Consider the following 25,520-nt stretch of genomic DNA (forward strand, 5'->3'; position numbering starts at 1 on the left):
ACTTGAGCCCAGGAGTTCTAGGCTGCAATGAACCATGATTGTGCCACTGCACCCCAGCTCGGGCAACGAGACCCTGTCACAAACAAACAACGAAAATAGAAACAGAGAGAAACCCAGGTTATGGCTGTGGAATATAATATACGATACTTAGTACTTAAAAATACTGGCTTTTGCCTCAGCTCCCATACCACCACATTTATTGCTCAATTTTCAGATAATTAGGCTATTATTTTTAGTTTTTCATATCATATTATCATCTGTTTCATATCCTATGGTGTTTCATGTCCTATTGTCATTTTCATCCGGCCAGGCACTTCTCCGGGACGCTGTGTGGCGTTGAGGTTTTCCAGGCAAAATGCTAAGCTTGGCGCCTGCTGAATTATCAACTGGCTATGGGGTGCCCAGATTTTGTCCCGAGCTCCAGGCCCAGGACATCCCGAGGCGGCGCCTGGCCGAGGAGCTCCGCACTGAGCCTTGTTAGCAGCTGGGTCCGGGCAAACTCGCCCCACCTAATTTAATTCTCTGCCCTCTACGCGCTTAAGATGCTTATTCCTGAGGGATGGCAAGAACGGAAACGACTGAGACAAACTATTTGCAAGTAAGGCAACGGGGCCACAGGTGCCGCGAGGGGGAGGAGGCTGGGGCCGCGCCCCCACACCTCGCCGACGGCTCCACGTCCCTGTTCTGCGCCGGAGGTCCACCGGTCTGCTAAGCCCACTTTCCCCGCCTCCCTTTCGCGTTGTGCCGCTTGGGGCGCCCGCTCGGACACCAAATGCGGACCGGGGGGCCGCCCATCAAGGGTTGCCCGCGGTGGGGCGAGGGCTCCCGTGAGCTGTTCCCAAACCCCACTCGCAGGATGTCTCCCCTGACGCCCAGGGCCAGCCCCGGGAGCCAAGGCCCGGGTCTCCGCAGGGCCGACCCCAGCCCGTTGGGGACCCTGCAAGCCGGCGCGAGTGACCCAGCAACCCGGGCGTCCGCCGTGCGGGTTTCTCAGGGTCACTCCGGGTCCCTCCCCGACACAAGCCGCGCGGAGAGTATGAGGCGAGCCCAGGGCCCGCGACCCCCAACCACCTACCTTCCAGGTGCCCAGCCCCAGGATAGGCATCTTGGCGCCGTTGTTGAGCACGAGGTGGCTGGCCATGGCTGCTGCGCTCCCCAGACCCCCGCCCAGAACGGTGCGGTCGTGGCCGCTGCCCGTATCTTTAAATAGCCCGTGAGGCCGGCAGAAAGGGCGCCTGCGGTTGGCGCGCCGCTACGCGAAGGACCCTTCTGATTGGTTGCGTCGAGGTTCCGCGGCCGCCTACCCCAGGGGTCGGCGGGGATGCCTCTTCCGCCAGGGATGCTTTTTCCGCCAGGTCCTAGTGGCACCGAATTCTTTCCGCCCCCATCGCTAGCCCCCGTCCCGCGTGGCAGAAAAGAGTTCCTCAGCTGCTGTATTTCGTGCGAAAGCGAATGCTTTAGCGAAAATAACAGGCATCCCATCAGTACATAGACTGGAAATAAGTTTTGGTTTCATTAAGAGCCCAGAAGAATGCCTTTGTCTATTGTCCAACCCCAGTTTGATGCTCTTTGGGAATTTGACGAATACCTTGTCCTTAATCTATGTGAATCATACTGACTACACATATAGTTTACCGTACTTTGTTCTTAGACAAAGGTGCATGCCAGAAAAATGGCTTGCAATCTTTTTGCAAAGCACCTTCACAAAATACAGGTTTGCCCAGCCTTTTTGTAGCCTTCTAGAGCTCTTTTTGCAGCCTTCTAGAGCTCTTTTTGCACCCCATTCTAACACAGCTAACAGGTGTTAGCTGTGTCTGTGCATACTAGGTGTGGTTCAGCAAGCCTTCCACCAAAAGCCAGCATCCTTTGATGCTCTTGAGGTTAGAAAGCCTTGATGAGCTTGATCCAGAACACTCAGAAGAATTTGGAAAGACTCTCCATTCAGAGTCAGTAAAACAAATTGCATCAGTCTTTGGAAACTGAGACTCTATCAAAGCAGTAACTTCCAGTACAGTAACTTAGCAAAACTCTCTAGAAGAAGAAAAATGAACTGACAGAAACCCACAGAAGAAAAAGTTAACTCTAATATTGTAGCTTCCAGTATTTCAAATTAGAAGGTACAAAATAATAAATTGATCAGCCCTAATTGGCAGGTAGAAAAACACATTTTTCCAAGATAGCCTCAGAAAAGTCACTTGAAGATCCTTGAAGACAATTTTGGTTTCTTTCCAACAAGCTCTCTTCATGATACTCTACCTCACCCCAACTGCTCTTTCTGCTCCATCACCCTCCAATCTTTCCCCTAATTATGCAAGTTTGGGAACTCCATCTGCCTGGTAATGACTCAAGCACTAGGCCTCTCTAAACTCCATGCTGGTGATTTTCCATTTAGTGCTTTCTTTAAAAGTGCTCCCTCCTGGAAAAATTTATACGGAACAGACTAGCCCAGATATTTTTCCATGTAACTTCTATAAAAATTGTTGCTACTGGGCAAATTCATTTGTCCCCAAGTAACAGAATTTGAACTTGAGCCTAAAACTGGGAACTTGCTTTGTGTAAAACAGCCAAGTTCCTTCTTCCATGAGAGTCCTCTTGACTTGGAGGTTGCTCTGCCAGTTGAAACTCCTGGGTCCAAATCCAAAGAGCTAATCTCTTGTGAAAATGATACACCTTGAGAGGCCAGGTTGGTACACACAGAAGGGTCATCTGTTAGGGACATGGACTCAATATCAGAGGCTTTGTTGCTGTTTTGATAATAATTGAGTATACAGCTTGATTACATGAAGGTATAACTGTGTCTAAAGTTGGAGTGATACCTATAGTCTCAGCTTCTCAGGAGGCTGAGGTGGGATGATTTCTTGAGCCCAGGAGTTAGAGACCAGCCTGGACAACATAGCAAGACCCTGTCTCTAAAATAAATAAATAAACCCAGAATATTTTGGCTGGGCCATGCAAATGTGAAAAGTTGTATCAGTGGAATTTCTATAGCAACAATAGCACTCTAGTTGAGACATGCTATTGTAATGGCCCCCAACATCCCCCATTGCCTCTGTAATCTTTGTAAAATGTACACATCTCAAGATTTTTGATCTCCCATCTTTTGATAAGTATACGTATCAAAATTTAGTTTGAAAAAGGGAAAAAAAATCTTCAATGGAATCCTCCTGAGAAACACTCTAGTAATTGGAATCTTAACATGCTCTGAACCAGTAATCTCCCATCATGGGAATTATTTCCCAAGGAAATAATTTAAAAGGAAAACACACACACACACACACACACACACACACACACACACACACACACACACAGGTATAGGGCTGGGCTGGGACCAAGGTAAGGCAAATGAGGTACACAGGTGCAGATTTTCATGCCAGAAGGTAGGAGCTTCCTTACATTTATGTCCTTGGCTCTTGCCTCCCCTTAGTCCTAGGCCTGCACACAGGTATACACATATATGTATGTATTTTTAAAATGCTGTATACGTAAAGTAAAACTATAAATATCCAACAAGAGCAAGAGATAAGGTGTAGCCATCAAAAGTAAAGATGATAAAGACACAGAGAAAAATATATATGAGGTAATGTTAAGGTGAAAGTGGAAAACAAAGTCATGTAACGATGACATGATGCTAAGAAGGAAAATACAACTTATAACATTTGGGAAAAATTAGGAAGAAGCCAGAAGCAAATGGGGAATACTCTTTGTCAGATTATTTCCTTAATAATCTGAACACATTTTGAATTAAAAGACAACTTCTTATGAACTGTCCAATTCACACAGGATAAAACTTAAACTCCTGAGCCTGGCATTCAAGGCCCTGCGAGATCTGGTACAAGTTTGAATATACAAAAAACCACCCAAATGTTTATTTAAAAAGGTAAATCATATGGTATGTAAATTATGCCTCAATAAAACTGCTATAAACAAACGAAGGTTACATGCTACATGTCCAACACAAGCTGGTGGAGCTGAGGGTGGCAGTAGGCTCTGTTCACATTGTCACTCAAGGACTCAAGCTATGGAGGTCCTACCACATTGTTTCCCTGCTGTCCCAACCTAAGGCTTCAGGGTTTGGCTTAGGAAGGCAAAAGAGAACCTGAGTGTCAAATGAGCAATCAATTGCTCAGGCCTGGAAGTGGCACACATCACTTCTACCTATAATCCTTTGACCAGATCTGGTGGTAGAGCCCAGTCAGGCCTATCTTCAATGGGATGGGGAAGTGTCATCCTCCTGTGTGCCAGAAAACAGAAGTGAATGGGTATGGTGAGCACCAGAAGTCTCTTCCACAATGACAAACCACTACTGAGTCTTTATTATCGTTCAGACACTGGATTATGGTTCAGCACTTGGCATATGTTATATGAAGGTGCTGCTGCTGCTGCTCATATATCTGTTGAGCTTTGTATATGGCCAGCACCATTCTATGAGCTTTATGTACATTAAATCATTTAATTTTCATAACCACCCCTTTCATGGATACCATTACCAATCCATCTTACATGTGAAGAAACTGAGATGCAGAGAAGTGAGAACAATTGCTAAGATCTCACATTAAGTAAATGTTAGGGTCAATATTTAAACCTAGGAATTTGACTATAGCACTCAAACTCTCAACTACTACCAGTAGCTTTCAAATTTTTAAACTGTGACTCACACTAAGAATTTTGGAATGAGTGATGTCAGGAAGAAGGTTGATTAGAAATGCCTAGTTCTTATCCCTGCCACAAGACAGGACCAAGGGAATGAATAAACCGCGAATATTTAACTGGAATTATGAAAAGAGAGCATTAAGGTGCAGTGGGGCAGTAGAGGGGAACTTGTAGTGATTGGAAGCCCAAGAGAGTACCATGGAGGCACATGGCATCTGTAGCCCCGTCTTGCCTGCCACAATTGCATCAGCCCAGAGACAGGAGGGAAGTCCCCTTGTAGGGAAAAGTTAAAAGAACTCCACCAGTCTCCATTGCCACTGTAAATGACCCCAGTCCTCATTATGAAATAATCCCACAGTCCTTGCAAGCCCTGTGCCCAGTTTGAAGAGCTTTTGGGAATCCATATAGCTGTATCACTCTGGATTAGGAGCACAGGGATGCACACACCCTTCCCGTAGTGAGCCAAGCTGCTGCAGCATGGCACCATCTTGAGATCAGAGCCATCTCTGGACTGTGCCTTGCTCTGGAGGCCATAGCCATTGCACTTCTCCAGCACTGGGGCTCCATCTTCATTCCACCAAGCCCACATGTGGGCCAACTGCACAAAGACTGGGCCCAGGATTGGCTGTGACTCTGGTCCTGCACCACAGTGAAACCAACCCCTGTCATCTGCAATACAGCTGAAGGAACAGTCTGGCAGTTTCACCCAGGGTGAACCTTCCTTTAAGCCAGCCAAATGGCTATGTGTCCTCCCTCAAGCAGGAGAGGGCCTAGCCCATCAAACAACTGACATGCCTACCCCTAGGCCAGCAGAGTGGCCATATGCAGATGTACAGAGCCTGAAAAAACAGGCCTATAGCACCTACTCCCTCCATGAACACACCCTTGGATTGCCTCACATTCACAACCAGGGCTTGGAGAAACGAGAAGCTGACTGAGTAGCTGTGTGAAGCCCACACAGGTGGCCGAATCCCACAACTCCAGCTGCATGGAGTCTGGGCCCAGGACTGCCTGTGACTCCGGTCCTGCACAGCAGTGAAACCAACCTACACACTGTCTGGTTTTAGAGTTGGAGGAAGAGTCTGGAAGTCTTGTCCAAGGAGAGCCTACACTTAAGCCAGCTAAACTGCTGCACACCCTCTCCAAAGTGAGAGGGGTCCTTGATCCACCTAACAGCCGACATGCCACTGGGCCCACAGAGCAGCTGTGTGCCCATGCCCAGGGCCTAAGACACAGGAGCAGCATGGGACCACACCCCTACCGTGAACATGCTGCTGACCTGCCCAAAGGACCTGCGTGTGTAATCAACACTTGAGAAACAGCTCTGTTGGCCACCCCCAGCAGACATGCACCCAGGCCAGCCAAGAAGGTGTGTGGCTGCATCCCATACCTGAGAAATGGCCCTGTGGATTGCCCTGGCAAACACACTTCCAAGCAGCTAAGCAGCCATGCACTCATATTTTGGGCCTGGGAGATAGCCCCATAGGCAATCCTTAGAAGGCAAGCAGGCGGGCCATCAAAGCAGCCACACACCTGCCCCCTCAGGCTTGAGAAACAGCCCCATAGCATGAAATCACAGTGAGCCAGACCCGAAGTTGGCCAACCCCGTGTGGTCACACATGCACTCAGACATGAGAAAGGCCTGGCAAGCCCACCATGGCAAAGCTACACTGCCACTGCCACAAAATCTCTCATCCTGGGACACTGAGATACTCATAAACATTGCAAGGAAAGAGTACAGTTGAAGAAACTATGCAGATGCTACATATTGCATCCACCTAGAAACAAAGCCAACACACTGCTCTGAACCTACTCCCCAAGACCGATCTATGAGAATAAATCTTTCCCTATAAAACCTACTCCATGAAATTGGAAGGGGTGACTGTTCCACCAGATGTGTAGAAATCAGTGTAGGGACACATTAAGCAAGAAGAAGCAAGGAAACATAATGCTTCCAAAGGAACACAGTAATTGTCTAGTAACAGACTGCAATAATAAGGAAATACACAAAATGCCAGGAAAAGAATTCAAAATAATAATCTTAAAGAAACTCAATGAAATAAAAGAGAATAAAGATAGAAAACTCAATAAAATTAGGAAAACAATTCATGATTTGAAAAAGAAATTCAACAATGAGAAGAACCAAACAGAAATCCTAGAGCTAAAGAATTCAATGAATAAAATAAAAATACAACTGAGAGCTTCAGTGATAGATGAGACCAAGCAGAAGAAAGAATTTCTGAACTTAAAGATAGGTCATTTGAAATAAAACAAGCAAATGAACAAAAAAAGAAAAAAAGAATAAAGGAGGCATACAGGAGTTATGAAGCACCATTAAGCAAACAAATATTTGGATTATGGCATTACAGAAGGAGAGTATAAAGGAAATGATATAAAAAACTTATTTAATGAAATAAGTCCAGGTGCGGTGGCTCATGCCTGTAATCCCAGCACTTTGGGAGGCCGAGGCAGGCAGATTTCTTGAGGTCAGGAGTTTGAGACAAGCCTGGCCAACATAGTGAAACCCTGTCTCTATTAAAAATACAAAAATTAACCTGGCATGATGGTGGGCACCTGTAATCCCAGCTACTTGGGAGGCTGAGGCAGGAGAATCACTTGAACCTGGGAAGTAGAGGTTGCAATGAGCTGAGATCATGCTACTGCACTCGCCTGGTCAACAGAGTAAAACTCCATCTAAAAAAGAAAAGCATATTTAATAAAATAATACCTGAAAACTTCCCAAGTGTTGGGAGAGAGACTGATATCTTGATTCAGAAAGCTCAAAGAATCACAAATAGGTTGATATGCCTCTCTGAGGCATATTATAGTCAAATTGTCAAAAGGCAAAGGCAAAGAAATAATTCTAAAAACAGCAAGAGAAAAGCATCAAATGACATATAAGAGAATCCCCATTAGACTAACTGTGGATTTCTTAGCAGAAATTGTACAGGTCAGGAGAAAAAGGGGTGATAATATTCAAAGTACTGAAAGAAAAAACAACCGCTCAAAAATTTTATACCCAGCAAATATATATTTTGGAAATGAAGAAGAAATAAAATCTTTCACAGGCAAGCAAAAATTAAGGGAATTCATCACCGCTAGACCAGGTTTACAAAAATGCTCAAGGGAGTCATACATCTAGAGGTAAAAAGACCCTAATCACCATAATGAAATCACGTAAAACTATAAAAGTCATTGGTAGGGCTGATACACAAAGGAAAAAGGGAAATCGAACCTTATCTCTACATAAAACCACCCAACCACAAAAATAAATAATAAGGGAGGAAATAAAGAACAGAGGATATACAAGACAACCAGAAAAGGATTAATAATGGCAGGAGTATGTCCTCAACTATCAATAATAGCCTTGAATGCAAATGGATTAAATTTCTCATTTAAGAGATATAGATTAGCTGAGTTAATTAAAAGAAAGAGGACACAACCATATGTTTCCTACAAGAAACTCATTTAACCAGCAAAGATGCACATAGAAAGTCATTGAAAAAGATACTCTACTCGAAAAGAAACAGAAAAATGAGCAGGAGTAGATACGTGAGACAAAACAGAATTCAAATAAAAAGCTAAAAAGAAAGGTAGATATTATGTAATAATAAAGGAATCAATTTAGCAAAAGAATATAACAATTGCAAATGTATATGCACCTAACACTAGAACACCTAGATATATAAAGCAAACATTAGATTGAAAGGGAGAGAGATACTCCAATAGAGTGATAGCTGAGGATTTCCAAATCCCACTCTTGGTATTGGATAGATTCATCTAGACAGAAAAACAAGTAAGCAACATCAAATTTAAATTGCACTATAGACTCAGTAGACCTAACAAATATTTACAGAATATTTTACACAACAGTTGCAGAATACACATTACTTTTATCAGGACATGGAACATTCTACAGTATTGACCATATGTTAGGACACAAAATAAGATTCTAAAAAAAAATTTAAAGGCCAGGTGCAGTGCTTCAGGCCTGTAATCCCATCACTTTGGGAGGCCAATGCAGGAGGATTGCTTGAGCCCAGGAGTTCAAGACCAGCCTAGGCAAAATAGTAAGATCCTGTCTCTACCAAAAAGCAAAAAAAAAAAAATAGCTGGGACTGATGGCACATTCATATGGTCCCAGTTACTCCGGAGGCTGAGGTAGGAGGATCACTTGAGCCCAGGAGTTCAAGGCTGCAGTGAACTATGATTGCATCACTGTACTCCAGCCAACCTGGGTGATAGAATGAAACCCTGTTACTATAAAACAAACATATAAATAAATAAATAAATAACTTTGAAATTATGTCAACTTTCTTCTCTGACCACAATGGAATAAAACTAGAACTCAATAACAAGCCCGGGGCCAGGTACCCGGGCAAGATTGGCAAGTAGACTTCACTCACATGCCACCCATAAAATGGTTCTTCTATCTTCTAGTCTTTGTCTGTACTTTCTCTGAGTGAGTAGAAACATTCACAACAACTTCAGAAGGTGCAAATATCATCACACACAAACTCTCATCATGTATATAATTCCCCATTTCAGGCTCCCAACATCCATCCAGTCCAATAACAGGCCCACCTTCATCAGTCAAATTACCCAAGGCATCTCTACATCCTTAGGCGTAAAATGGGTTCTCCACACACCCTACAGGCCTCAATCTTCAGGCAAAGTTGAAAAAGTTAACTCTGTCCTTAAAGCCCAACTCACCAAGCCAGCTCTAGAAACCCACCAGTCATGGACAAAAAACCTCTCTTTCACCCTCATGAGACTCCACGCAACACCAAAGTCACCCTCTTTTTATAGTCCCTTTGAAATCATGGATGGCTGAACTTTCGTCTTGGAGCCTCCATCCTTCCCAGACTCTGAGCCACTCGGGAATTACCTTCTCTCCTTAATCCAGACACTGGATTTTCATTCGTGAAGCAGCAAATGAGACCATGCCTCTCCCCGTCAACACCTCCTTGTCCTCTCAACATAACTGTCTTGCAGGCACAGACATGTTTATCTGCCAACCTGATGCTCGCAAAAAGCTACAACTGAAGTGGACAGGCCCCTACACTGTGGTACTCAGCACACCAACTGCAATGAGAGTCCAACGACTCCCCCACTGGATCCATCGCACCAGGGTCAAGCTCACCCCAAAGGCTACTTCTTCCTCTAAAACATTAACAGCTAAGTGGTCCTACAGGCCAGTTTCTCCTACCAAGCTTAAATTAACCCCCAAATTTTTCTTAAAACCAAAAGAATATAAAGCCTAAACATGAGGAAGACTAATCACCTTCTTCCAGAGATGGCCTGTATCTACCCAACCACTTGCTGTGCCTCACTTCCAACCAAAGGTCTTAATACAAGAATATCCCTCACCACAATCCTAATCCTGTCAGTAGCCACCCTGCTGTCCACAGCAGCCCCTCCAAGCTGCCGTGAGTGTTATCAGTCTTTCCACTATGGAGGAAAAATGCAACAGTCCTTTACTTACCATAATCATATAGAAAAATCCTGTTATGGAACCTTAGTCGAGGAAAGTGTTGAATCAGGGAAAAGTTATTATAAAGTAAAAAATCTAGGAGTAGAGTATCTGGCAGTTGTAATGGGGCTATATGTCCAAAAGGTAAGCAGTGGCTTTGCTTCACCAAAATTGGACAATGGGGAGTAAACACTCAAGTGCCAGAGGACATAAAGAGAGAACAGATTACAGCCAAAGCAAAGGCCAAAGCCAACAACTCCCCTCCAAAATAACCCATGGTATTTCCACCCCTGTATACAAAACTACAAGCAGGTGTATCCCTTCCCAAGCCAGGAAAAATACCTGTTTGTAGATCTGGGAGAATGCATCGTGCTTACCATGAATGCGTGCAATTGCTGGGTATGTGGGGGAGCTCGTACGAGTGAACAGTGGCCGTGGTATGGGATAGACATTCTCCCCTACTTACTAGCATCCCAAGACTCCAGCCTCACTTTCACTCCTCAGGAACACCCGCAGTCCTGGACACTTACCAACCCAGTAAGAGGGATGGCGTGCATACCGCAAGTGGACTAATAAAACCCATTGCACCATAGGTGAAAGTCCCTGTCACCAAACCCTAACAGTCAACACCTCCGCAGCAGAGTGGTGGCCAAGGTTACCCCACGGAGCCTGGTCTCCTAACTTAAGCTACCTCAATTGTATCTCGTCAAAAAGGGCCTGGAACTGTACAAACACCACTAACCCTTATGCCACATACCCCGCCTAAGTGCACTATGGGACAATCCTATGAACACCAGCCTACAATGGATTGCCCCTGATGGATTCCTTTGGATATGTGGAACCCAGGCTTACTTGTGGCCACCTTGTCACCGGCAAGGTACTTTCTTCCTAGGAACAACTAAACCTGGATTCTTTTTACTTCCAAAGCAGGCAGGCAACACCCTCGGAGTCCCTGTGTATGATAACCTAAACAAAGAAAAATGATCCTTAAAGGTAGGTCGAAGCCAAAGATGGCAAGAGGATGAGGGGCCTCCACAATGGATCATCGAATATTACGGTCCTGCCACTTGGGCTGAGGATAGTTATCGCACTCCCATATATATGCTAAATAGAGTAATTAACTACAGGCTGTTCTAGAGATAAGCACTAACCAAACCGCCTCAGCCCTGGAAATGCTCACGCAACAACAAAACCAAATGTGCGCGGCAATTTATCAAAACAGGCTGGCACTAGACTACTTATTAGCAGAAGAAGGTGGGGTCTGTGGTAAGTTTAATATCTCCAATTGCTGTCTTAACATAGACGGTAACAGAAAAGCAGTTCTAGGAATCACTTCAAACATCAGAAAAGTAACCCATGTACCAGTCCAAACCTGGAAGGGATGGGAACCGACAAACCTAGGAAGGTGTTTCTCTAATTTAGGAGGATTTAAAACGCTGGTAGGGGCAGTGATCTTCATCATTGGGTTCCTCCTGTTTCTCCCCTGTATTATCCCACTGATAATAAAAGCCATTAAAAGTCTTATTGAAACTACAGTCAACTGCCAGACAATCCTGCTACAACGACACAACAGATACCAACCCATCTCTCAAAAATACCTCAAAATTAAGTTTTTCTTTTTTCCGAGGTGCCCACACCACCCTCTATGTCATGCCTGAAGTCGTTATTTAAAAAGTCATCCCTTTTCCCTTTTTCTATAACCAAATAGACAGGAATGAAAGACTTTCCCCAGGTCCTGAAAGCTTGGGGGAATGAATAACTCCTCCTTTCTCAGGTCCAGTGCCAAGGCACAAGGTCACCTGCGCCAGCAGTGTGCGTCAGCAAGATAGCAGAAGCAGGAAGAGAGCTGGCCGGAAGACACATACCCCTTGAAGACCGAGAGAGAGGCCATGGAGGTACCACAGAGCAGTTACATCAGACTGGGACGCTTCCTGTTTACAGGAGACTATAAAACCTCTGCCCCATCCTCATTTGAGGCTGACACCATTTTAGGCCTCAGCCCATCTGCACCCAGGCGCTCATTAAAACAGCGTGTTGCTCCACACTGCCTTGTGCTGTTTGTTGGCGAGCTCTCGGGGTTCCGACCGATATTAGAATCTTGAACTTTCTGGCCACCAGCTCCTGTTTTCCTCTTTGATGGCCAGATCCATGCCTTTCATGAAGCATTCTAATATTGGGAGCAACTTTTGGAAACTGCTAGGGCCATGGCTACCTTTGAGATAGTGAAAATTTACTTTGCTAAGCAAACCTCCTGGAAGAAAAGATTTCTGTGCACAGGTGAGGAACCTGTGGTATTAGCAAGTTTGGCACCTTTATGGAAGAGGTGCATTCATTCAATTATTCAGTAAATTCATTCACTCATCCCACAAGCATTCACCATTTAATATCAACAGGAACTCTTTTTGGCCCTAGGATTACAGAGATGAAGAGAATAAGTCTCCAGACTCAGCGCAGTGGCTCACACCTGTAATCCCAGCACTTTGGGAGGCCAAGGCAGGCAGATTACAAGGTCAGGAGTTCGAGACCAGCCTGGCCAATATGGTGAAACCCCGTTTCTACTAAAAATATAAAAAATTACCTGGGTGTGGTGGTGGGGACCTGTAGTCCCTGCTACTCGGGAGGCTGAGGTAGGAGAATCTCTTGAACCCGGGAGGTGGAAGTTGCAGTGAGCCGAGATTGTGCCACTGCACTCCAGCCTGGGCAACAGAGTGAGATTGCATCTCAAAAAAAAAAAAAAAAAAAAAAAATCCAATTATATGAGGCTTTCTTTCTAGAGACTGGCCAAGACATTGGTCACTGCCCTTGAGCTGATGACCAAGTGCACCACCTGAAGCTCTGTTCATTGGGAGGACTTCACCTTGGCATTGTCTTCCAAAGTTATTCCCAAGTGGGCCATCGTGTAGCTGCCATCCATTTTTGACTTGCACCCACATAACCAATTCACCAACTCAGAAACCAAGCTCAGGCTTTTTCCTCCTCCATTATCTAGTTATAAGGCATCCCCTGCACCACCACTCAGGTAAAGCGATGGAGAGGTGCTGGTGCAACAGTGGATGACATGGCTCTGAGTCACCTGCTCACACGGCTTACTTGTGCCCTCTGGTTTTGCTCATGCTTGATGTTGGAGATACACTTCTGTTTTGGATGCATTGTTACTGAGCCTAACCAACCTATGGACTTGGGGGGTCTGATAGAACCTAGGACATGATGTGAATTGTGGCTACATTGTCACTTCTGTCCTGTGATCAGGCACTCTGCCTCTATCTGGGTCTGGTAGCGCACCAAAAGTTGTTTTTCAAAAGACATTAAATGATCTGCTGCTAATGGCATGGACTTGCTCCAGAGTTCCAGGTCTTCATTGTGATTCTCCCAATTGAGGCTTTCCATAAGTTCTACACACATCCTTTCCCACCATTGGTACTCTGATACTGATACCATAGGGTCTGCTGGGTTTTATGGCCCGAGCAGCATTGCAACCTTATCTGGCTGCTGAGCTCTTTCTTCCACTGGGCCTCACCCAAAGCTGGCTGCCTTGGTGACATCTAGGATATGAGTTGGAGCAGTATTCACAAGTGTGAAATATGCTGCCACCAGGGCTTGAAGAGAACTACCAAGAGCTATACTTCCATCTTCATTTATGACAGTTAGATTTAGATAGGGAGATGCAATTTATCCTTCTTGTACTTGGGGAAAATGTCCCAGAAAGTGCCAACCACCGGACTCCTAAAGGTTTTATTGGTGTGACATACATCCTGAGTCTTAATAGGATTTATTTCACCCCTCTGGAGTATGTTTCTTACCAAAGTGTCCAATGTGCTACCCATTTCTTGCTCATATAATCCAGTTAGCATCATGTTATGAACATGATGGATCAATGTGGGACGTCCAGAGAGTCTAGATATCTTTGAACTCTGACAATAGGTAGGAAAGCTAACCTAGCCTTGGGATGAGGCTGTAAATGCATACTATTGTCTGTTCTATCTGAATGCAGACTGTCTCTGATCCTCTTTATTGATTGGAACAGAAAAAGATGATTTGCCAGCTAAACATAAATGTAAGGAGTAACTACTGTGATCAATTACAGCATCTTAACTGGATAAAGAGGGACAAGAAGAAGTTGATTGTCCAGGAAGATTGTGACAGACAGTAAAATGAGATAAGATTAGTGGATCAGAGATCTTAATGGTGTCCAAGAATTGATAAAGGATGAGTGTTACAGGGAACAAGATGGAAAAGTAAGAGGTAGTGGTCAGAATATGTTGCTTACATTTGAAACTCAATGGTAGTAGATTTGTTTGTAATGACAATAAAGAGAGGAAAAGTTCTTAACAATTGAGGGGGTACATTAACTGAGATAACAAAGTCACTGAGAATTATATGGATATGGAAAGTCCCCAAGAATGATTACAAAAGTGGTAGCGAAATGCGATAAAATCTCTGATGAATGAGCGTGACCTTAAGGTCATTTAAAATAATAGTAGTGTGTATAGTTTTGATGCTGAGTACTTCAAAGTATCTGGGATATTGACAAAAAATAAACTAAGAACTGCAATATCCAAAGAGAATATCTACCTTACTTGTAGGATCATTTGTATGAGGATGGACAAAGAAAAACAAGCCAATTTTTAAGAGAACAGCAGGTGAAGCAATGTCCATAAAGGAATGCATGTTATCAGTTATAGCAAGAACAGGAAATGAACACTCAGAGAAGAGATAGAAGATAAGGTATAAGGAATGTTGACAATGAGGATTGTTGGCAGTGGTCTGTTGATAAATAAAGTTTAACAATCAGTTCTTTGGGAGAGGTGGGGTGGAGTCCTGATAAGCAGCCCTTGCCAGTTTCCAGGGGATTAATGCTCCCACAGTGGCCTATTTTAAACTGTCTGACATTCAGTGCCAAGACTGGGGCTAGGACAATCTCAGTAATCATGAGGACTAAGGTTTTAATGCAATATTCTAAAAAACCAAAATCAATGCAAAAAATCCATGACAAGCAAAGTATCAAAACCTGGACTAAAGATGGGCTGCTGTTTGTGTTTTTGGACCCGCATGATTGTGTAATGGCAACAGTTGTTTCCAGTCAGCCCGGGGCTCCTCAGTCTTAGTGGCTTTTGAGTTACCCAACAGGGGGTTTTATGAGAGTTGACAGTGGCATGGGAACAGATTGAATTGGGCAAATTTATATTTCTACATATCTCTAATTTACTTATGCAGGACTTTATACATAATCATGGTCTTCTGTTTGTTTTTTAATTTTTTTTAAGAGATGGGGTCTTGCTATGTTGCCCAGGCTGGCCTAGAACTCCTGGGCTCAAGCCATATACCTGCCTCAACATTCCCAGTAGCTGAGACTACAGGTATGTGCCACTGTGCCTGACTAATCCTGGTTTTTTTTTCTTTTTTCTTTTTTTTTTTCTTGAGACAGGTTCTTGCTCTGTCACCCAGGTTGGAGTGCAGTGGCACCATCTCGGCTCACTGCAATGCCTGCCTCCCAGGTTTAAGCAATTCTCATGCCTCAGCCTTCTGAGTAGCTGGAATTACAAATGTGCGCCACCACACCCAGCTAATTTTTGTATTTTCAGTAGAGATGGGGTTTCACCATTGTAGGCCAGGCTGGTCTTGAACTGCTAACCTCAGGTGATCCACCCACCTTGGCCTCCCAAAGTGCTGGGATTACAGGCATGAGCCACCATGCCCAGCCTGTTTTTGTTCTTTATCATACTACTTAGTTTTTTCCACTTGGTTTACCACATGACAGGATATTTTGATAACTATATAGGGGTGCCTGTTTTTTCGTCTTGACTCAGGTTCCGATATGATTTCATATGGCACTGCTGGTTTCTCTGAACATGGAGTCAAGGAGAGACGAGCCCAGTTGCCTCTCGATGGCCTGTGCAATGGGCTCCAGCGGGCCGGTGAGTGATGATCCTCATGGGAATACAAATAACTCTGCACACAGCTACAGGCATTGGGCTATAGCATGGCCTCAGGGGAACTTCCATTCTAGTGGCAGAGATAGATAAATGCTAAGCAAAGTAACAAATTTATTAACCAAACAAATACAATGATTTCATAGAATGATTACAACATCGAAAGGGTTAAAACAGAATGATGGGGTGGAGAATGCCTGGGGACCGGGGAGGGAGTGAGGAGGCCTCGCATTTCATTAAAACATTTCAAGTACTCTGCGGAAATCTTGAAAGAAGTCTTGTTTACTGTTGTGAGAGTCATCAGTTTCATTAGAATCAGGGCTTTGAATCACCATTTTTTGAGAGGTTTTTTGTCAAGAAATGAGAGCAGACTTTAAGAAACTCACTGACTGTGCAGAGGCCTTCTGGAGGCACAAAATTGAACTTCAAGCACTTTTCTCTTTTGTTGAGAGAAAAGGAAAGGCCATTGTTAAAACCATTTGCCAAGCTTGAACATTTATTGGTGTCACAAATTATTGTAAATATGTTTTCTATAATTTTTGTGAAAGAAATACATTTCCAATGTAATAAAATCCATTATGACTATAATTTGGAGTATATGTTTTCATGTACATTCTCCCAGAGAAGAGTTCTAAGCTTTCTTTCAGATCCTAGAGTGGGTTTCTGACCCAAAAAGGTTAAGATTATTAGAGAGCAGCCTCTATAAAATGTACATGCTAAAAGTACACACTACAAGTCCATAGACTGCAACATGCCTCTCTCTTTGTCTCTCCACATACACAGACACACACACACACACACACACACACACACACACACTAACATACACATACATAACTTGTCATATATACATGTGGCAAAATGCTTACGTAAGCTTCCTATTTAAAAGTTGAATTGTAAGACTGTTAGTAAATCTTTAATACAGCTTGTGGGAAATGTTTCATGAAACTGTATACTTAGTTCTGATGATCAGTGCAGAAAAATTCCTAGTAAGTTTTAGAGGAAGTAAAATTATAGTTGAGAAATCTACTCTAATGCCAACCAAGCAAGGGGAACTGAGTTTTCTAAGAGAACATTTCTTAGTAAACCAAGAAATCAGCAAAGTGTTGTTTCAACCCTTCTCTACCACTTCTTCCTTTCTACTGCCTGGAATGTGAATGTAATGGCTGGAGCTCAAGCAGCCAGTTGGGATTATGAGATAGCATGGTTAAAGCAGCAGAATAGAAAGAGACAACAACCTAAAGAAAGAAACGAATGCAAAAATTAATGTAGATAATTTATTTGGGCAAAGGTTGAGGACAACTGCCTGGGACACACTTCAAGTTGCCTTGAGGAATGCTCATTTGGCCTTTGTTACAAGCAGGGTATTAAAGGCAAAGGGGGATGAAGAGTATGCTGATAAAAATGTTGTTTGACTGGAATTCTCATTGGTTTACAGAGATAACATTGGCTGGTGATTGGTTTATGCATTGTCGAACTATAGGGTGTGAGCTGTGATGTCCAGCATATGGTTTTTTTTTTTTTTTTTTTTTTGAGACTGAGTTTTGCTCTTGTTGCCCAGGCTGGAGTGCAATGGCACAATCTCATCTCACTACAACCTCCGCCTCCCAGGTTCAAGCGATTCTCCTGCCTCAGCCTCCCGAGTAGCTGGGATTACAGGCATGCACCACCACACCCAGCTAATTTTGTATTTTTGGTAGAGATGGGGTTTCTCCACGTTGGTCAGGCTGGTCTTGAACTCCCAACCTCAGGTAATCTGCCTACCTTAGCCTCCCAAAGTGCTGGGATTATAGGCTTGAGCCACTGCATCCGGCCAGCATATGGTATTTTATGGCTATTTGGCATCAGTTAGTCCAGAGCGCACGTAGCAAGTGGCTTCAAGAGGTAATTATCTAGCTCAAGGGGGAGTGAGAGGTTACAGCTGTTGCATTTCAATGCTTCCCTGGGCCTGATCATTAAAGGGGGCTACCATTCCTCAGAAAGAAAATTTATTTTCTTTCATAGAACCTAGATTCTGTTAAAGGATGCAGCTGCCATGTCAGACTTGCCTTCCTCCAATCTCCTTTTTGGAGATAGAAGGAAAAAAACTCTCATCCTACTAATGTTACTCTTTTGGTGTCTGTATTACAGCTGAAACTGACCCTAACCTTTGAAGGATTACAATAAACTCTGCACACATTATCTCACTTATGCATCATTATAACCCACAGGTAAGTATTATTGCACCAGTTTTGTAATTAAGGAAACAAGACCTACAGGGCTTGAGTAGATGACAGAGTCAGGCAGCCCGGCTTTAGAACTGGTTCTGTTAATCCATACCAGGCATTATTCCAAACACTTAAGAAGTACAGAGATATTGTGGGCTTGACTGCAGACCACATTAATAAAACAACTATCATGATAAATCAAGTCACATGACGTTTTTTGGTTTCCCAGTGTAAATAAAAGTTATGTTTACATTACACTATACAATATACATTGTATAATATAATTGTCCAATAGCATTGTGTCTAAAACACAATGTGTCTACCTTAATTTAAAAATACTTTATTCCAAAAAAAAAAAAAAAAAAGCTAAACCATCATCTGAGCCTTCACCCGGTCTTAATGTTTTTGCTCTTGCCTTCATGTTGATGGTTGCTGCCTGATCAGGGTAGTGGTTGCTGAATATCGGGGTGGCTGTGGCAGTTACTTATGATAAGAACAAAGTGAAGTTTACTGCATCGATTGACTCTTCCTATCACAAAAGACTACTCTATAGCATGCAATGCTGTTTGACAGCATTTTACCCACAGTAGAACTTTTTCACAATTGAAGTCAGTCCTCTCAAGCCCTGCCAGTGCTTTATCAACTAAGTTTATGTAAAACTCTACCTAAATCCATTGTCATTTCAACAACATTGAGGGCATCCTCACTAGGAGTAGATTACATCTCAAAAAAGCACTTTCTTTGCTCATCCACAAGAAGCAACTCTACATCCATTCAAGTTTTCTCATAGGATTGCAGCAATTCAGTCACATCTACAGGCTTCATGTCTAATTCTAGTTCTCTTGCTGTTTCTGCCATATCTGCAGTGACTTTCACCACTAAAGTCTTGAACCCCTCAGAGTCATCCATGAGGGTCAGAATCATCTTCTTCCAAACTCCTGCTAATGTTGATATTTTGATTTCCTCCCATGAAGCATGACTGTTCTTAATGGCATCTATAATGATGATTCCTTTCCAGAAGGTTTTCAACTTCCTTTGTTCAGACCCATCAGAAAATAACTATCTATGGCAGCGATAGCCTTGCGAAATGTGTTTCTTAAGTAATAAGACTTGAAAGTTGATATTACTCCTTGATCCATGAGCTGCAGAATGAATGTTGTGTTAGCAGACAAGAAAAAAACACATGAATCTCCTTGTGTATCTCCATCAGAGCTCTTGGTTGACCAGGTGCATTGTCAATGAGCAGTACTATTTTGAAAAGGATCTCTTTTCTTGTTCTGGGTAGTAGTTTTCAACAGTGGGTTTAAAATATTTATGCTGTAAACCATGCCACAAACAGATTTATTGTCATCCAGGCCTTGTTGTTTCATTTACTGAGCAGGCTGAGCAGATTTTGCATAATTCTTTGGGGCCCTAGAATTTTCAGAATGACCCATGAGCATAGGCTATAACTTAAAGTCGCCAGCTGTATTCATCCCTAACAAGAGAGTCAGCCTGTCCTTTGAAGTTTTGAAGCCAGGCATTGACTTCTCCTGTCTAGCTATGAAGAGTTCTAGATGGCATCTTCTTCCCATATAAAGTTGTTTCATCTACATTGAAAATCTATTGTTTAGTGTGGCCACCTCCATCAATGATCTTAGCTAGATCTTCTGGATAACTTGCTGCAGCTTCTGTATCAGCACGGCTTCATCTTGCACTTTGTTACAGAAATGACTTTTTTGCTTAAACCTCATGAACCAATCTCTGTTAACTTCAAGTTTTTATTTTGCAAGTTTCTTACCTCTCTCAGCCTTCATAGAATTGAAGAGAGTAAGGGCCTTGTTCTGGATTAAGCTTTGGCTTAAGAGAATGTTGTGGCTGGTTTGATCTTCCATCCAGACCACTAAAACTTTCTCCATATCAGCAATAAAGCTGCTTTGCTTTCTTATCATTTATGTGTTTACTAGAGCAGCACTTTTAATTTCCTTCAAGCACTTTTACAAAGAAACTTGGCTAACTATTTGGCACAAGAGACCTTGCTTTCAGCCTGTCTCAACTTTTGACATTCTTTCCTTGCTAGGCTTAGTTATGTCTTAATCGACTTAGCTTTTGATTTAAAGTGAGAGATGCGAGACTCTTCCTTTCATTTGAACACTTAGAAGTCACCGTAGGGTTATTAATTGGCCTAATTTTAATATCCTTATATCTCCCTCCTACCCGGGGAGTAGGGAGGCCCGAGAAGAGGAAGAGAGATGGGGGAACGGCTGGTCAGTGGAGCAGAACACACAACATTTATCGATTAAGTTTGCCCTCTTATATGGACACAGTTCATGGAATCCCAAAACAATTATAATAATAACATAAAAGATCACTGATCAGAGATGATAGCAGGTATAATAATGATGAAAAAGTTTGAAATATTGTGAGAATCACCAAAATGTGACACAGATACTCAAGTAAGCACTTACTGTTGGAATAATGGCGCCAGTAGACTTACTTGACTCAAGGCTGCCATGGAACTTCGGTTTGTAAAAATGAAGTCTGTGAACTGCAATAATAAAGTGAAGCATCATGAAATGAGGTGTGCCTGTACAAATGGATGAAAGGTAGATGCGAAACTGGTTAAATTCATGCCATTAGTATTTCTCTATTTTACAAGTACCAGAGCTTGTTTGACAAAAGAACACTCATTTCATGTTAGGCAAAATATAATGTATGTTCATACACATGGAAATCTCTGGAAAACCAAACATAAAATTAATAGTCAACATGTATTTATCACCCTCTACTGGCAGTTGAGCGGGACTGCTCTTCCTTTCTTAAATTGATAATGAATTGAGTAACAGACGCCAGGCACATGAAAATCAAAATATCAGCTTGGTTTCTGACAAAGCTGAACCGCAGAAGGTAATTTGGTCTTTGTCTATAGACTCAATCAAATGCCCCCATGGAATGAATGTGCCCACCAGTGTCAGGTGAAACTGGACCACTGTGACTCCCTCTCAGAGGCAGGTCACCTGGGTGGAAAGTATGTGCAACCTGAAGATAGCATTCTTTCTCAGAGAGAGAGAGTGAGCAAATCCAAAAGAGGCTGTGCCAAGTGCACACAATTCCTTTTTCTGATTTCATCAGATAAAACACTCCACCACCCTCAGGGAAGAGTAAGTGACGAGCTGGATGAAAGATAGTAGATGTTATCTTGTAACGATTTTCCCAAGAGCAGAACGTTCTACTTTATGGGGGTAAAGTAGAATCTACAGAAATGTAGCAGAGAAGTCCCATGAAATGGTTTTCATGAAGGACAATATGCTAAGTATTTCATATGGCAAAGTGACAGGTAGTGAGATACTCTGAGTCTAGAGACTCCATACAAAAGCCCAGGCTGCGTGGACACTTCCATACCCTGAGGAAGGGCAGTCACAAGGGGCCACCTTGGATGAAGGGGCTGATCTCATCACAGGAGTGCCACATACACATCGCCACTGAAGCATAAGTGATGTACCTTTCTCTCCACCTTTAATGTCTGGACAAAGATGTTCTAAAATGGAGGAGGCGTTTTGTGAAATTGGCTCTTCCATGCAGCCTATTTCCATTCAGGTTTCTCTAGTCCTCTTGATATCCTGAAAGGTGGGCATGGTTGCTGTCTTACAGATGAGACATTTAAAGCCCAGAAGGGTTCAGTAGGTTGCCCAAGACCATACAGAGCTATTCAGGGAATGGAGCCAAGATTGAATGACTTTAGAAAGCTCCTTCACTTTTCACGTTATCTCATTGCCAACTAGAGAATCCTTTCCCAAGAGCTTGAAACTGGTTGGAGAGTGTGACAATACTAACTGATCTATACCTTAAGTGGGATGGGTTATATGATCTATACATAGAGAAGCCCCGTGGTGAGGGAGCTATGCATATGTGATGAATTTAGAATTTCTTTCTTTGCCTGTTTCACCTAAGTGCCTAGAACAAAAATGTGTTTCTTCTTTCATGAAATCTTCAGAAAGACACTTTGTTAGTTGTGTCATAGTCTTGAGTGTCAGGTAGTCATGAGAATACAAATCTGTCAGCCATAAATCTCCAGAGCTTTTTTGTGATACTAGCTTGAGGGCCTGGTGTTTCACAGTTACAGGTCCTTGATGGGCCAAGAAGGACTCAAGAAGAGAAACTGTATTAAGCTGGAAGAGATGGCAGTGATGGATAACAGTGGAAGGTGAATGTGGATATGACTTGATAGAACTTGGGTGTGGGCAATTCTTCCATTTCTTATTTATTTAAAAATTCAAGTAACTAATGGTTTATTAATTTAATGAAGAGTTTTAATTTTATAGGAAGACAGAAGCCCATTCTTTGCTGAGATTTTTGCCAGACACTGTTCATATATTATCCTTCTTAATCCTCATAAGAACCTACAAAAGTAGGCTATAATAGCTCTGTCTCTGTCTCTCTTTCTTCCTGTGTCTGATCTTTAGCACATGAAAATGTTTAGGCTTAAAAAAGATTAAGCAACCTAAGTATACAGGTCTAAAACCCACATTACTTTCAACATATAATACATTCCAAAAACTTAGCTTCTTAAAACACTATAGAGTTACAATGAGCAGTTCACATACATTGTCTTCTTAAGCCTTCACCTGGTCCCTTGGAGTTAGTCTTTATATTGCTCACTTTGTTGATGCTAAAGCTGAAGCTGAAAAAAGTTACTTCTTACAGCCAGTAAAAAGCAGAGTTGGAATTCAAATGCAGGTCTTCTGACATCCAGTATCAAGCTCTGTCCCCACTGTTCCACTGAAATCAGCGACACATTCCTTTTCACCCACAGGAAGCCTTTCTGTGTGAGTCATAACTTTGCTTACAGAACAAAGCTGGCTGCCTAAGGACAGATGGGGGGTTCATGGCCTTAGACCTTGAAAATCAAAATCTGCAAAGTGAGGCCAACGTCATTATCATAAAAAAAACCCTTTGGGACAAGTTATTGTGGATAGCAGCTCCAGAGTGCATTGTTAAAGGAAACTAGAACCTTTGGCATCATCCCAAATCAATTACAGTGATATTAAGGAAGATAACCAGGATCTTTCTCCACATATACCTGGTTGCTCTTATGAGATACATAAATAGATAATCATTACATCTGTAAAGTCTAGACATTGGCACTGATTTTGTATCTTCTTTTTCTCTCCCTATTTATTTTCTTCACACATCCATCTCCTACATTAAGCTGCCTCATAATTGCACTTGGCAGCACCTGCCCTGCTAAAATTAAATTTCAGGCCAGGCATGGTGGCTCATGCCTGTAATCCCAGCACATGTGGAGGCTGAGGCAGAAGGATCACTTGAGCATAGGAGTTCAAGACCAGCCTGGGCAACAGAGCGAGACCCCACCTCTGAAAAAAAAAAAAGACTGAGCCTGCAGGTCGAGGCTGCAGTGAGCCATAACTGTGCCACTGCATCCCAGCCTGAAACTCTGTCTCAATAAAATAAATAAAATAAAATAAAGTTTCACTGATAACAAAAGGCAGCATGTTATGGAAATTGACAAGGATTCTTTGCTTGGCCAAACTTCAGTTAGGCTTCCAAATCTTCTACTAGGCCGATCTGTGCACTTCCTTGTAAAATCCAGTTCTAGCAAACAGCTCTATTAAGTCAGTTGTGCAAGAAACCCCCATCCTCAATATCTGATCAACTCAATATTTGATCAGTTTCCTCCACAGCCCCAGGTGATGTCTGATCACCCTGGCCAGGAAAACAGTCAAGAGTTCCTGAAAGAGGATGGGGGAATAAGAGACATGGTAAAAATCATTTTTTCACAATAAGAAACACTGGCCGGTTTTGGAAGGCTCCGCATTGTCTGACATGCACCCCTCAGTCCTAGCTATCTGAAAGAAAAGGAGAAAGAGCCTTCAAGGATCTCAAGGCACATAAAATGGAATCTTCTCTACTTCCTTGGATCAATTTCTCACATCTAGGATCAACTGTCTATAGGTAGGGAGGTAGGTTTACTTCATTAGGTGAGAAATGGAATATTTAAAAATATCTATTTTAAAATAAGATTCTATTTATTTCCTGTGTGGAAACCAGAAGCAAGAGGAATACAACTTTGATACAGAGTAGTTCTCATGGAACTTAAACTTTTAAAATGTTCTTATTCTTCTTCCACGTTTTAAATACATCACTTCATCCTCGTAAACGCAATTTTAAAAAGCTGCCACAGGGGTTAAAAGTATAGCAATACCATAGGAGTGTGCAAAGTGGCAGGCTTCATAAAGCTAAATGAAACCAAACCAGGTCAAGTCAGTGTAGTTCAACTAACATGTATTGCAGCATGTGCCGGCCTCCTGGGCCTCAACGAACTTACAACCTGGCTTAGAGCAAACGTGCAGAGTTAGCCTCATGTATTAATCAGCTCTTGTATTTCTCACAGTGCTGAAAGCTCGAAGTTAAGGATCAACGTGTCAGCATGGTCCAGTTCCAGTGAGGGTTCTCTTCCTGCCTTGCAGATGGCCACCTTCTCACTGTGTCTTCCCGTGACTGAGAGAAACAAAAAGAACGAGCTCTCTGGTATCTCTTCTTATAAGGCCACTAGTCCCATAATGATAGATCCACCCTCATAACCTCATCTAACTATGATTACCTCCCCATTAAAATCATTACTTGGGAGGCCATTAGGCTGAAACAGCTCTACTACCTTGGGTTTCTGCATCAGCAAACTGAAGCCTAACTCAGTGTAAACAGTAAAACAAAACTTAACTAATCAGAGATCACCAGCTAACTGCCAACTAGCAACTGTATCAATCAGAAACTGCCAACTATCCTCTAACTAGGGATTTTCCACTTGAATCAATTAAGTATTTTCTTTGTCTTGCTTCTATAAACACCTTACAAAAGTTTCCCCTGTGATCTCTCGGTAGAGCCCTGAACTGCTTGGGGTCTGGTGCTGCCCAATTCATGAATTGCTGCTTGTTCAAATAAATGCTTCAAATATTTTATGTATCTAAGCTTACCTTTTAATACCCCCAAGGCCCTACCTCCAAATACCATCATATTGGAGATTATGGCTGCAATGGGGACACGGGGGAGTGGGGGTGGAAGGGGACAGTTTTCACAGAGGGGTCCTATTTGTCCTAGCTTTTGAGTAACACTGTGCAAAGAGTTTGGGGACAGCATCTAAGAAGGTACTGGGCAAAGGGAGAAGAAAATATGGCCAGAAAAGTAAACTGGTACAGATTGTTTAGGTCTTGAGTGCCAAGCAAAGGAGCCTTAACTTCTTCTTGTGGATATGGAATATTC

At 42.8% G+C, this 25,520-nt stretch overlaps 1 protein-coding gene and 1 pseudogene across 14 annotated transcripts in view; one reads left to right on the forward strand and one right to left on the reverse strand.

Annotated features, from left to right (window-relative positions):
• The window catches only part of AKR1B1 (aldo-keto reductase family 1 member B), a 199,383-nt gene that overhangs the window by 15,327 nt on the left and 158,536 nt on the right, over nucleotides 1-25,520 (reverse strand). For 5 of the 14 annotated variants that reach the window (XM_077995028.1, XM_077995025.1, XM_077995019.1 and 2 more), the window contains 2 exons: nucleotides 24,653-24,761; nucleotides 20,740-20,790 (listed from right to left, as the gene is read on the reverse strand). The exons of 2 other annotated variants lie outside the window; for them this stretch is intronic. In XM_077995028.1, the coding sequence (XP_077851154.1) occupies nucleotides 20,740-20,757 (18 nt within the window). In that variant the 5' untranslated portion in view covers nucleotides 20,758-20,790; nucleotides 24,653-24,761. 14 annotated transcript variants of the gene reach the window in all.
• Nucleotides 9,917-16,049, forward strand: LOC114677134 (suppressyn pseudogene; annotated as a pseudogene).

Source organism: Macaca mulatta, chromosome 3 (genome assembly GCF_049350105.2).
Source record: "Macaca mulatta isolate MMU2019108-1 chromosome 3, T2T-MMU8v2.0, whole genome shotgun sequence".
NCBI classification, from domain to species: Eukaryota; Metazoa; Chordata; class Mammalia; order Primates; family Cercopithecidae; genus Macaca; species Macaca mulatta.